General features: G+C 39.4%; 1 protein-coding gene across 11 annotated transcripts in view; it reads right to left on the minus strand.

The window, feature by feature from the left end:
- Positions 1-13,022, minus strand: part of GARNL3 (GTPase activating Rap/RanGAP domain like 3) — a 50,931-nt gene that overhangs the window by 7,375 nt on the left and 30,534 nt on the right. For all 11 annotated transcript variants that reach the window (XR_009820042.1, XR_009820040.1, XR_009820041.1 and 8 more), the window contains 12 exons: positions 12,530-12,604; positions 11,491-11,602; positions 10,675-10,773; positions 9,918-10,034; positions 9,048-9,220; positions 8,571-8,729; positions 5,875-5,941; positions 3,800-3,907; positions 2,406-2,524; positions 1,837-1,972; positions 669-878; positions 269-380 (listed from right to left, as the gene is read on the minus strand). Coding sequence is in view for 7 of the 11 variants with exons in the window: in XM_062011337.1 (XP_061867321.1) it covers positions 269-380; positions 669-878; positions 1,837-1,972; positions 2,406-2,524; positions 3,800-3,907; positions 5,875-5,941; positions 8,571-8,729; positions 9,048-9,220; positions 9,918-10,034; positions 10,675-10,773; positions 11,491-11,602; positions 12,530-12,604 (1,487 nt within the window). In the remaining 4 variants the exon portion in view is untranslated. The remainder of the gene's footprint in view (positions 1-268; positions 381-668; positions 879-1,836; positions 1,973-2,405; positions 2,525-3,799; positions 3,908-5,874; positions 5,942-8,570; positions 8,730-9,047; positions 9,221-9,917; positions 10,035-10,674; positions 10,774-11,490; positions 11,603-12,529; positions 12,605-13,022) is intronic.

The raw sequence follows: 13,022 nt of genomic DNA on the forward strand, positions 1-13,022 counted from the left end.
TCCAAATCCTAATGACAGGCTCAACTGCAGCAGGTCCCCAGAAAATCCTACTTAGTCTTGCTTTGCTCATTAACATGTCTTTAGCAAAAAGTGTAATTGTTTCAGTACTTACCCTGTTTATATACTCTAAACAAACAAGTTAGCATGAAATTCACATTGGTGTACAAAGGTCTCAGTCAGTCCCAGGCCAACTGAGGGAGCAGGAACAACCAAGTCTAAAAACATTTACAGTCTAACTTAGGTTCTTTTCTAAAGCCGGTATACTTACCTGTCACTACTAGTTGATCTTACTGCTCCCTGCTTGGGGTCTGACTGTCTTCGAGGAACCTTTTTTTCCTTCTGTGCACTTTCTGTCTTGGGTATAGGCTCATCCAAGAGGCCTCAATAAAAGAATAAAAGACTTAACAGTCTCAACATAAAATAAAGCATTCATGAAAATGTTACGGTATCTGTCGCTGGCTTCCATTATTAACTACATCGTTTCTAGCCAACTTAGAATATGGTCACTTTATATGGGGCTAGGCTATTTGCAAATAACGTTTTATCGCTGTTCATACTACTTATTTATGAATACTGGTTGCATGTTACAAATCTGACTATGATGGTCTGAAGATTAGAAATAAAAAATTGGCAACCGATATGTACACTGAAGAACGAGGAGAGTTTACCCAGCAATTCTTTACGTGTTCTGCTTGCAATTTCTTTAATTTCCATACGAGACAAGGATAGCGAGTGAGTAACTGCAGGAGAGGCAATGCCACTGGATGTTGTAGCAGTGATGACCTTGGGAGCCAAAGGTGATTTCAGAGGTCGTTCAATGCTTCGCCCAACCAGATTACTGAGAGGAATTTTGTACAGGTTTTTGCATGGAACGTCACCTGAACCACCAAAGGAAAAAAAAAAAAAAGGTTACACTTTCACAATAGACCCAGTTATTAATGTTTCCAAGTGAAAAGTTATACAGAAAAGTTATACTTTTAAAAGTTTAACTCGAGTAACAAAGATCTTTCTTGCCCCAGAAATGTTTCAACATAAATAGAAGGAGGAAGAAAGACAAGCACATTGTGCAGACTTGCAATTTGACTTGGAGAAAAACAGCAGATTGACTTTTGGTGATGTGATGGGTCAGCAGTGGAACCACGAAGTAAATGTACATGTCCTGAGGCCGGTATTCCAGCTATTACACCGTGACTCTGCATTCTGCAATATTTCCCATGTATTTTAATATGCTGCAAGTGTACCTGGGCCTGAATCCCAAGTGGATTAAATTATGGCTCCTCTTCTTAGGTGACAAAATATCATGTGTTTTCCTAATTCATACAGAAAAACCCCAAAACTTACCATCTGATTGTTCACAGACCACGTTACACTAAATCAGCCACGCAAACTCTTTCGAAGTTAAAATGTCTTACTTTTGGTTCACAAAAAAGCTTTAACCATCCTATGGTAGTTTAGCTTCTCTTAAATGAAAAGGATGGTGTATGTGAAATCTCAATTTCTCCAACAATTTTATATACCTCTTTTTGCATTACTACCCTTAGCCATATTGCCAAAGATTCATCAAGCTACCGAAGCTTAATTCATCCCCTCCTACAGAAATCACTTCTTCAAAACAGAGCTACCATGCATTCAGAAGAGATACTATGGGAGGCAAAGCTCAGACAGGCACTTGAAATATGTGAATACACAGAAAATCTCTGATCTTCCAGAAGCAGCTATGAACTCAAAGTCTTTTACCTAATCAATTTCACCTTACTAAAGATGAGATGCACTACGATGTGACAGCTGTTGGAATAATCAGAGATCATTATTCAAGCTGCCTAGAAACCACGTTACCTTCTAGAGAGGAAAGAGGACATTCTGGCATTTCATAAGCTGTCAGTGTTTCAGGAGAACTCCTTGAACTCATTTCCTTAGAGCTGCTGTCAGATGATCCACTTACTGCAGCAGTAGCTTTAAAATAAATATCTGACTGAAACGACAAATAACTCCTCATTAGTACAGCAAGTTTTTTAACCACCTTCTGAGTAGGAGCTCAAATGTTTATCCACTATGTTACATTGCCACTATTGCTGTATCGCTAAGTCTACTGGGGTTGGTCACGGAAATGTTATCCCACTGTAAGAGAAGGGAACATCTGTGGTGTTGAGGACAGCATTTGTCCCATAGTCATATAGTCAAATATCTCAGGTCTGCATTACTGTGAGCAATAAAGGACAGTAAGGTCAATTCTGATTCTCTTTGTACTTGATATAATCTAAGAGCACACAGATGAACAGTTGCTGCAGATGAAGTAGCACGTTCCGGTTTTGGGTTGTTTGTTTTTTTGGCTGCAGCTGCTTGCAATGTGAATTAGATCTCAGCACATCACAGAAACTGTCAAATATGATTTTCCTGTGTCTTACCCTTGATGCTACAAGTTGAAGCTCGGGCACAACTGCTGTGTGGACTAAGTTCCCATTCACCACTAATCGGATCTCAATGGAATCAGTAGTGAAGGCAAGGATATAAGGGAAAGCACAGACTGCAATGAAACAAAAATTAATTGACAGGGGAAAATGGTTAATGTAAATGTTTCTTGGATGCTCCATGAAAGCTGTTCTTTGGTATCTGACCCTTTCTGGCAACTCCATTTCCTATGAAAAGGGTTGTTCACCATACTCCTGAACACACATCCAGGCAGGTTTTGAAAACCTCTGAGAAGAAGACTCCACACCCGCCCTGCACAGCCTGTGCCAAGGCTCCCTCATCCTCACAGCAGAGGAGTTTTTCCTTCTGTTTAAGTGGAACTTTTTCTGTTCCAGCTTATGTCCATTACCCCCAGACCTGTCACTGGACACCACAGAAGAAAGTGTCGCCCCGCCCTCCTGGCATCCGCCCTGTAAGTACTTATAAGTGTTAATGAGGTCCCTCCTTAGCCTTATCTTTTCTAGGCTCAACATCAGGTCCCACAGCCTTTCTTCATAAGAAAGATGCTCCAGTCCCCTGATCATCTTGGTGGCCCTGTGCTGGTCTGTCTTTAGAAGTTCCCTGTCTCTCTTGAGCTGGGGAGTCCAGAACTGGACACAATACCCTAGATGAGATCTCCCCAGAGCAGAGTAGAGGGGGAGGAGAACACTTCTTAATACATCTCAGAATGCCATTGGCCTTTTTGTCCACAAGGGCACACTAATGGCTTGTGTTTATTTTGTTATCAACCAGGACTCCCAGGTCCCTCTTCACAGAACTGCTCTCCAACAGGTCACATCCAGTCTGTACTGGTGCATGGGGTTGTTCTTCACCCGGTACAGGACTTTGCACTTGTCACTGTTGAACCTCATGAGGTTTCTCTCTGCCCAATTCCCAAGCCAGTCAAGATCTTGTCGTGTGGTGCTCCTGTGTAACCTGATCTAGGTAAATCTGCTATAGCGTGGGGCTTGGACTACATGATTTCTAGAGGTCACTTCCAACCCCTACCATGATATGATTCTACAATCGAGCAACATGAAGCCTCAAGAAAACTTCACCCTCCAAGCCTGGCAGAATGTAGACTGAATGGAAAATGAAAAAAAAAAAAACAACCAAAAAAAAACAAGGAAGAGAAAAAAAAGGGAACGGAAAACCAAATTTCATCAACTTAAGAACTTGGCACCAAGACTCCTCTTTTTAAAATTACCATATGCAGAAACTTAGCTAATGTGGCATCACGAATGTAACATGCTTATTCCAAGCACACATACCGTAATTCCACTAAAAGCCAAGCGCAAGCCCAAATGGAAATAAATAAAACAGCCATTAGTAAAAAGAGGTATTTTCTTACCAACAGCATAAGGAACTTGATTCCAGCTGAAGTGGAAGTCATAAGCTGAAGGCTGAATCAGTGGAGAACCTCCATTGAAAGGATATACCTTTCTGTACTGGCAAACATCTTTTAAAAAAAAACAAAAAAAAGAAGCATCCGTCACCTTACTCTGCAAATGACAAACACCAACTTTTAGGCAGATTTTGCAGAAGTGTGGGCATTATACACATAAGCAAGCATTTATCTAAAAGTCTGTAGCTAAGCAGGTACGGGAAGTGTGTATCCTCTGTGAACAGAGGATTTGAAAGATCAGAATAAAAGACCTACATTTCCATAAGTTGTTGTATTTCATAAAGCAATATTCTGTAGTCAGCAGTTCTTTACCTTGTCTATGGATACAGGAAGAGCCAAGAAACCTTCAGAAAGCAACATTTGCTTAAGTAGACCTTACTTAAGCAAACATTCTTTGCTTACATTCAGCTTACATTCTTTGAAGACTGTTACACACGTGGGATATTACAGACACCCAGACTACATTAATCATAGAACTTTTGAGTCTACTTTTCAGCTGCTGTAAGTCCACTGATTCTGAAATTAAGTCTTTCTAGGAGTCAGACATCAATGGTGGCTTATACAGCTTCTGACTGGCAATGCATTAAAAATGAATTTTTCATTTGTTAAACCTAGATGATGGGTAACTTTACCTTCCACAACCAACAGATTTTTCTTTACACACATGCCTTTTTTGCTGACCAAGCATTTATTAAAGCTCAGGATTTAAGAAGTCTTATCAGCAAACAGTGAGAAAGTTTAAAGACAAGATGCAATTGCAATAATCTTTTCTCGACAAGCTCACATGAGCTTGTTTACTGCAGGCTCCAGATGAACATCTATGGCCCTCTCAAACATGTGCTGCTTTTAGTGCTTTTCTCTTTGTTAGGCAAAATTCATTATTTCCCTGTAATTCATGCTTTTGGACTGCATCAAAGTTTATATACAATAAGTATTACAGATGTTCTTCTAAATATAAACCTAGGACACTGCCAAATCCTGCCTTTTCGCTAAAGAACAAATGTAGCCTTCCCTATGACACCATGCTAGAAATAGCAATTCAAGTTGCTGTAAGCCTGTGCAGCACCTTGATTCTAACTTTAAGTTTAGCTCAGTTTGTTAGCCTTGGCTCAGTGAAGGGTCTGTTAGAGGGGAACTGATTCGGTGCAGAAATATAGGTGGAAATTCAATATGCTCTGTCAGATAGCTTTTCACTTCTGAAGCAGTGCTAAGTGAACCAGAACCAGGCAGGATTTGGCAAGCTACCAAAACAAATAAGGCCTCATGGAGAACAAAAAGACATAGACACACTTAAATGGTACCAATCTGATAGCCATTGCTGTGACATAGATATTATTCATCCTGTCTTGATCAGTGTTCACTTTCGGGAGTTAAATAGGACATGCCTTCTGCAACAGAGAAAGCTGTGCCTTCAGCATGGCCTCATAAAGGATGCTTCAGGCAAAAAGCTTCCATTTTCTTGAGGATTGGAAGAAAAAAATACCTGTGTACTACAGAGAAGAGCGTATGTGTGTTATATCCAGGATCATTTTATAAAAGGAGACTGAAAAAATTACTGAAATAATGCAATTGTGTCAAGAAGCAGGCTGAAGAAAAAGCACAGACAGAATGGGACAGCATACAGTGGAAAAAGTGGAGGAAGGATAAATTGCACATCTTGAAAACACCTAGTGTGTAATTACCTAAACAATGAGCTAGATCCGAAGAAACAGCACTTTTACAATTAAGGGGTAAAATCTATATACCTGAAATGAAAATCTAACAACTAGTACATCTAAATTCAACATACCACACAATAATACAATTGTATACAAAACTGAATACAATTCCATTTCTAGTCTCTCTAATATGCATTTACATTCAAAAGAACAATATATTGAAAAGCTTTTCATGACACACTGAAATTTATTTTAAAATACAGACCTAGACTCGGGGGGGGGGTGCGGGGAAACAACAAACAAAAAACCCAATCATGTTGTAGATTGAGGGATTGCCATTTTTGGAGCTTCTTCAATACTTACAGTTATAACACAACAGTAGACCAGCTTCACCATCTTCATATACATCAATAGCTGCAACAAAATTAACCTGCAACAATAGCAGGAAAGGGTAGTGAACAGGCAGAGGATACTAAGGTTACTACATCCAGGCTTTAACTAATAAGCAATACAATCAAGCGAGAGAATACACAGCTACTGAGCAAAAAACAAGGGGAAAAAAAGAAAAAAGGTAGCAGTCTCTTTTATGATTAAGTCTAAGGATGCCCACAGGACAGAAATCACAGAATCACAGAATGGTATGGCTTGGAAGGGACCTCTAGAGATCATCCAGTTCAATCCCCTGCCAAAGCAGGTTCACCTCGATCAGGTCGCACAGGAACATGTCCAGGCAGGCTTTGAAAACCCCCAGAGAAGCAGATTCCACACCCTCCCTGGGCAGCCTGGGACAGGGCTCGCTCCCTCACCCTCACTGGAAATAAGTTTTTCCTTAAGTTTTTCCTTATGGAACTTTTTGTGCTCCACCTTATGTCCGTTACCCCTTGTCCTGTCAATGGACACTACAGTAAAAAAGACTCGCCCTATCCTGCTGACATCCACCCTTTAGGTACTCATAAGTGTTTATAAGATTCCTCCCTCAAGTCTTCTCTTTTCTAGGCTCAACAGCTCCAAGTCCCACAGCTTTTACTCAAAGGAGAGATGCTCCAGTCCTCTGAACATCTTGGTGATCCTGTGCTGGACCCTCTCCAGAGGCTTCCTGTCTCTTGAGCTGAGGAGCTCACAACTGGACACAGTGCTCCAGATGAGGCCTCACCAGGGCAGAGTGGAGGGGGAGGAGAACCTCCCTCGACCTGCTGGACACATTCTTGTTAATACACCCCAGATTGCCCTTGGCCTTCTTTACCCTTTATTTGATATAACATTTCCTACATCCACTATTTCAGTTGCTGCTTTGTTAATCTGGGCACAAGTCTCCTCCAGCAGAGCTCTATTCTGCTGTATTCACTTCTAAACAGTACTGAATATTCAATACCAAACCTAGAGTTTAAAGCAATAAAATCTTATGTAACTTATTTGGCAACATGAATTTTGGGAAATGAGGTGATTTCAGGACAGTTGTGAATCAACTTCATATGCTAAACATAACAATTCATATGAAAAGCTGAAATCCCAAAATCTCTAATGTACATCACGACTAGCAGAAAGATCAGATGCACCAATTACTGGTTCAAAACCATTATCACACAGGTTGACTGGGATATACTTAGGAATTACCGAATAGGCTGAGAATCGATGCTGAATATACCACAGTATTTTTTACGTAGCATTAGGCTATCAGCATCCCCATGCTTCAACTCTGTACTTGTCTTTTACAGGTGAACTAAAGAACTCAAAACAGCCATAAAAAGTAAGGTAAGGTATCTGGTTAGGAAATGTGACCTTATCAGTGAAATAGTTGAGATTACATTGGACAAATGCTTCTCAGACCACCACATTTACTGCTTGGGCAAAGAGAGGGATTGGAGACCAATTCCACAAACAGCGGTTCTTTGACTTTCCTTTGTGCAATAAGCTAGATGTTCACCTCTTGATTTAAGATTACTGTATAGGTCAAGAATTGTTAAACAGACCAGAAAATGTATGTATCTTTACCAAAAGCATTTTGACCCATCGCTGGTAGTGACCGAAAGGCATTTCTGCTCTGTTACCCATGACAATGATTTGGTGTCTCATTTCAATATCACAAAAGTCATGGGTTCAGCTCAAATTAACTGTCTGCTTTCTTTGTGTGCTCAAACAAAATAAGGGTTCCTGAAGAAAAGAGGAATAGGGGTGTGTCGGGAGTGTGTGTACTTTTCCATCCCTATTCTTTGCTTGTAGTTCTTCCTCATCCAAGTTAAGACATATTTCCAGTGCTGTGGGGAATCTTATAGTCTGTCACCCATGCTAGGACTACCAAACCACTTCATCATCAGATCTGAATAAAAATGCAGATGATAAAAAAATAAAATAACCTATCGACAAGAACCATCAAATGAAAAGAGTAGTCCCTTATCTCACTATTAGGATGAGTCACTTAAAAACAGCCACCAAAAAGATTAACTGTGCAAAATCTTCCTTTTTTTGATCTAACGCTATATAGCAACATCCGTATTTAGAAATAATAGACGTTATCAGGACATTTGCCTACATCCCAGCCCTATGTCCTAGTTGGAAAGAGTCAGTTAATTTACTGGATGACCGGGCAGGAGTTTTTTAAACAAAACTAAAAGCTTCATGTAAACATTTTAGCCTTGGTACCTGCAAATAGGCAAATCTGAATGAGATATTGGTGGCCAGCAACTGAAGCTATTTTGCTGACATTTCTTAAACAATAAAACACTGAGACCACAGAGAAAAAGCAAAAACTAAACCACTGACTAAGAAAGGAGAAAAATTAATTTATGCTGACCGTGATATTCCAGAGCATGAAACAAGGGCTCTTTCCTAATGTGTCATACTTTGTAACTACCTCTTTTGGGAGAGAATATTATCACATATTCTAAAAAGAATGAATATCTCAAGGTGCCCTAATGCAGGTTATAGAAGTGAAAAGTAAGAGACATGAGGACCTCCATAAATTATGCTCCCAGGAGGTCATCACAGGATGCACTGTGTCTGCCAAAAATTAACGTTCAATGTGGTTCTACAAGAAAATAGTTTCAATTATGAAAACTTACCTTGTTTGTTTCAATGTGATGCAATCTATAGGACTCTCCAGTACTCTCATTAACTAAATCAAACTGGTGCCGATAAGCTACACAGATCATGTTGTCACTGTCTCCAGTAGGTCCATCCACCAATGTCATAACCACTGGAGGGTCAGAAAGGCATATTTCCTATAATGTAAATAATATAATTATTCTTTTTTTCAAGCTCATACTGTGGGTGCTGCAGGTACTCCATGAATTTAAAGGGATGTTCTCTAAGCACAGAAACATGATAAAGAACAAGCAGAAACCTAATTTTAAAAATCTGAACAATTTCCAAACTTCATCATATGGATTCTCGCTTTCATTTGTCTGGAGGTTCTGCGTGATAAAAATGCATGCTCTTCGTCTTCTCCTCCTACCTTCAATCCCTTCCCCCCACCTTATGCCCAAATAGAAAAGTGCTACTCAGTCTGTTAGGGTAATTAGTGATTAGATTGCACCTACCCGGATGTACTGGAACTCCTCTACTGGAGATTCAGATGGTGACACGGGAGAGCTGCTGGTTAAATGGTTGCCTGGATTGTATTTCTTTGTGACGAGAAGTAGTTTGTTCCGAATAGCCACAATGATCCTCAGTTCATTGCCATGGTGAGTATTAATGGCATACAAATGGCAGCCTGAGGAAATAATGCTCTAGATTTAAACTGTTTAGGGTAGGGTCTCCTCTTTTTGTTCCATATTTCTATGATGATTAGTACAATGGGGTCTGACGCATTACTTAGCAACACAGAATTAAAAACCTCCCAATAGGATAACATTAACTTCTTGAAAAAGATAAAAGGCCGTATACAAGCCTTGAAAAATTTCCCCATACTCCTTTTGCAAGTAAAGTCTAAATACATGGATTTTCACTATTCTGTAGGTGCCAGCTTTCCAAAGCAGCTTGCTTCTGAAGACCAGAAAATGTTTGTGTCTACTAAAACAACTGGCAACATCTAAACCAATCTAAGCACTATTATTTAATGGAGATTTGACAGTATTCTTGCATCTTAAAATGACCTTTATTTTCATCTTGCACCCCTGCATAATTCTTCTCATACCCACAAATCCTGAAAGCAACGCACTAACTTTTCTCTAGAGCTTTTCATCAACAGTGCTCACCAAGTAACAAGTCATTTCTTTAAAGCTCTAAAATGCAACGCCGGACCACACCAGACGTATTTTCACATATAAGCTTAACAAAGTTTGAATTGACTGTCCAGAGTAAAAACTACAAGTGAACACCTACAACCACCTCAAGGGAGCTAATAAGCCCCTGGCAGCTTCAAGCATCATACCACAGTGGATACTTTTAACACAGGCTCATGAAATCACCTTTTGTTCTCTCCAGTTTATTTTCTCTGCAGTCGTATTTGCTTCTTATCGTTTGCTTTGTTTCTATACCTTTTTGGATAGCACTTAGTCTGAAGACAAAAAGACGGGAGTCTTTCCCTGAAGGATGAAGACAGTCAGGAAAGATTAAGTGGAAAAAAATGATGGCAGTAGCTTGAAATCAATACTGGCAAACAGAAGGAGCACCTAACAAAGAGAGTAAAGACAAACAAAGCATACTGCTTCCCTGGGAACAAGCTGCAATGCCATACAAGACTGCTTATGAATTCTTGAGGCTTCAGTTCAGTAGCTGAGTTTCTCATCAGCTGGTACTACAGTAAAGAATGATATTAGAGCTTCAAAACGCTATTTCACACATACAAAATTTTGCAAGATAATGAAAACATAATACATAAAAACCACAGAGTCAGCGTTAACTTTAGAAGCTCCCATTTCCCCCACATTTTTGCACCACTGAACAATCCTAAAATTAATTCAAAGAGATTGCCAGTTCCAACAGTGGCTGAAGAAAGACCATATTGACCAGTTTCAGGCTTGTCTTGAAGGAAGTATGAACGATCGCTTAAGGATTTCCCCAGCCTTTTAGAAAATAACAGCAGTTGCTCTATGTGCTTCCTTATTCTAAATGAGGCATACAATGTACTTGCCACAGATAGCCACGACTGCCTCACAAGACATACACACTGAGGCAGCACCAGCCATATTCACATGAGAATGAAAGACCAGGGACCTCTCCTACCTTTGTCTGTTCGGGCAACTAAAAGATCCAGAGCTTCCAACACATGCATCTGCTTTATTAGGAGAGTTTTATCAAATACTTGCACCGACGGTTGACCATCTAAAAAAAGAAACACAAATATTTATTCAAAATCCTACTAAAATTTGATAGATGCTACTTCTAACCTATCTTTCTTGTAATAAAAGCCTTGTTCTTTTACTACAAAAATGAAAAAAACCTGTGCAAAGTTGGTACGTATACCATAGCATCACAGTCAACACAGGAGGGTCTTATCATGGCCACGAATCAGATTATGCAACTGAAGACTAAAAGGGACCTTCTTTTGGAAAGTTTGAGAATTATCACTGAGAACTAACTTCACTCCCTCTGTCCTGAAAGCCTTATGTGGCACACAGAAGATAAAGGGGTTAAACTAGCAACATCGTTGTTAAGGAAGAAGCAGGTTTGCATTGTCACACAAGCCTTTGGCTTCATGCTCATAGTCATCAAGGGCTAAGAAGCCTAGGCAAGCCATTTAAACACTTCTTGAGATTGCATGACACTTCACAGTCTTTTCAGACGGTCAAGAAAACAGCATCCAAAATAACAAAACATTCAGAAATCTGCATTAACATTGGGTCCCCAATACGGCTTGATTCTGGTGCAGAGAGAATTTTTGCAACTAGGTTACATTTGTGTAGTAAATTAATTTGGCTTAGTAACTATTGCTGTAGGTGAAGACCGAACAATACCTGAACAAAGCTTGTGAGTATACCTTTTTAAGAAAATGGACAGATACATAAAAATTGACACAAAAACGCTGGATCGTTTACTAACCATCTATTAAAAAGATGCCAGCATCTGTAGAAACCAGCAAGGATGGACCCCAAGAATCTGCACACACAATCTCATGAGGAAAATTACTGCAGAAAGATTGAGATTCCCAAGGCTGTGAAATAACATAAAAGGACATGTTAAGTATACCAAGATATACAGATCACACAGGCACAGAATGTGATGGACAATGGCAAGTACGAACACGTAAATGCTTTTGGTAGAATACACTTCCAAGCAGTACATTTTTTTATTTTGAAATATAACAAGTTAGTAAACTTTCTTGCGGAGGAAATACTCCCCGTATTTATTTGGTTTGGAGACTAGTAAGTCTAAGAGACATTCCTGAAACACTAGAGTTAACACACATGCAGCTGATACTCACTGCAACCCTGCAATGGGTCGGATAAATAAAATATGTATTTTATTTTTAAAAACATTTTACTTAAAATGTATGTTCCACCATGCACACGCAATTTGCTTACATTTTATGGGTCACCTTGTGATGCTTAGTCATTAGCCCAGCGTACAGTTAAAACTGCATTTCTGCCAGATTTTCTTTGGTCATAGGTTCTCTCCACTTTCCTCCCAGAGTCTGCCCCCTCCACCCCAATTTAAAGAATAGCTGAAGTCTCTGAAATTCCAGATGCACTTCTAAAGCTTTTGTATGCAAGACGCATGCAGAACACCCTTGAATAAAATCCGGTACTACAGGAAATAAAAAACACAACTGAGTTTTGTTTTAAACTTGATGCAGAAGTTAAAATAAACAACAGTTGTGTATGGAAAACGGCATTTTCATCAAATATGCTCAGATATAAAAATATCCATATGTGCTTTAGGTTGAGAAGTCCTTCTGCCTTTAGGCTCATCCTTTATTAATTCGACACTGGCTGCGGAATCACTTTGACGTTATGCATTTCATCTTTGCTGCCACAGCATCTAATTACAAAAGTAAATAAACTATGCAGAACTGATATGCAATGCCATACTTGATAGCATTTAATTTTTTCATAACTCTCCTCAGACACACGAGACTCACCTCCTTTTTACAAAAGCTTGTGCTTGCCAAGTTAGCTGTGGCATCTCCTTTCACAGCGGTTTTCAATTTCAACGCCTAATACAAACAGATGTTTTCTTTAAATTAAGTTGCCAGCAATACCCAAGCTAAAAGCTATAAAGAAAGGACATTTTAGGACTGCTAAGTAACTCCATTTTGGAATTACTATCACATTTTAAGCAATTCAGAAAGAAGCAGAATCAGCAGAGGGCTGCTAGATATCTTCTCAGCCACAACATACTTTGGGGTTTGAGGTTTTGGGGGAAAGGGGCTATTTGGTTTTTTCTTTTGGAAACGGAATCTCCAAATCATAAAAGAAGTGTCAAACACGTAACAGAGAAAAGCGTTCACCTCAAATCATAGAAGCTAGTCATCTATACAATTCATTCTATAAGCTACCCAGACGGAGGATCCCTTTATCAATTATATAAGCAGGCCTTTCAATCACAAAACTGCATAACAAATTATTAAACTA

This window comes from Colius striatus, chromosome 19 (assembly GCF_028858725.1).
Source record: "Colius striatus isolate bColStr4 chromosome 19, bColStr4.1.hap1, whole genome shotgun sequence".
Classification (NCBI taxonomy): domain Eukaryota; kingdom Metazoa; phylum Chordata; class Aves; order Coliiformes; family Coliidae; genus Colius; species Colius striatus.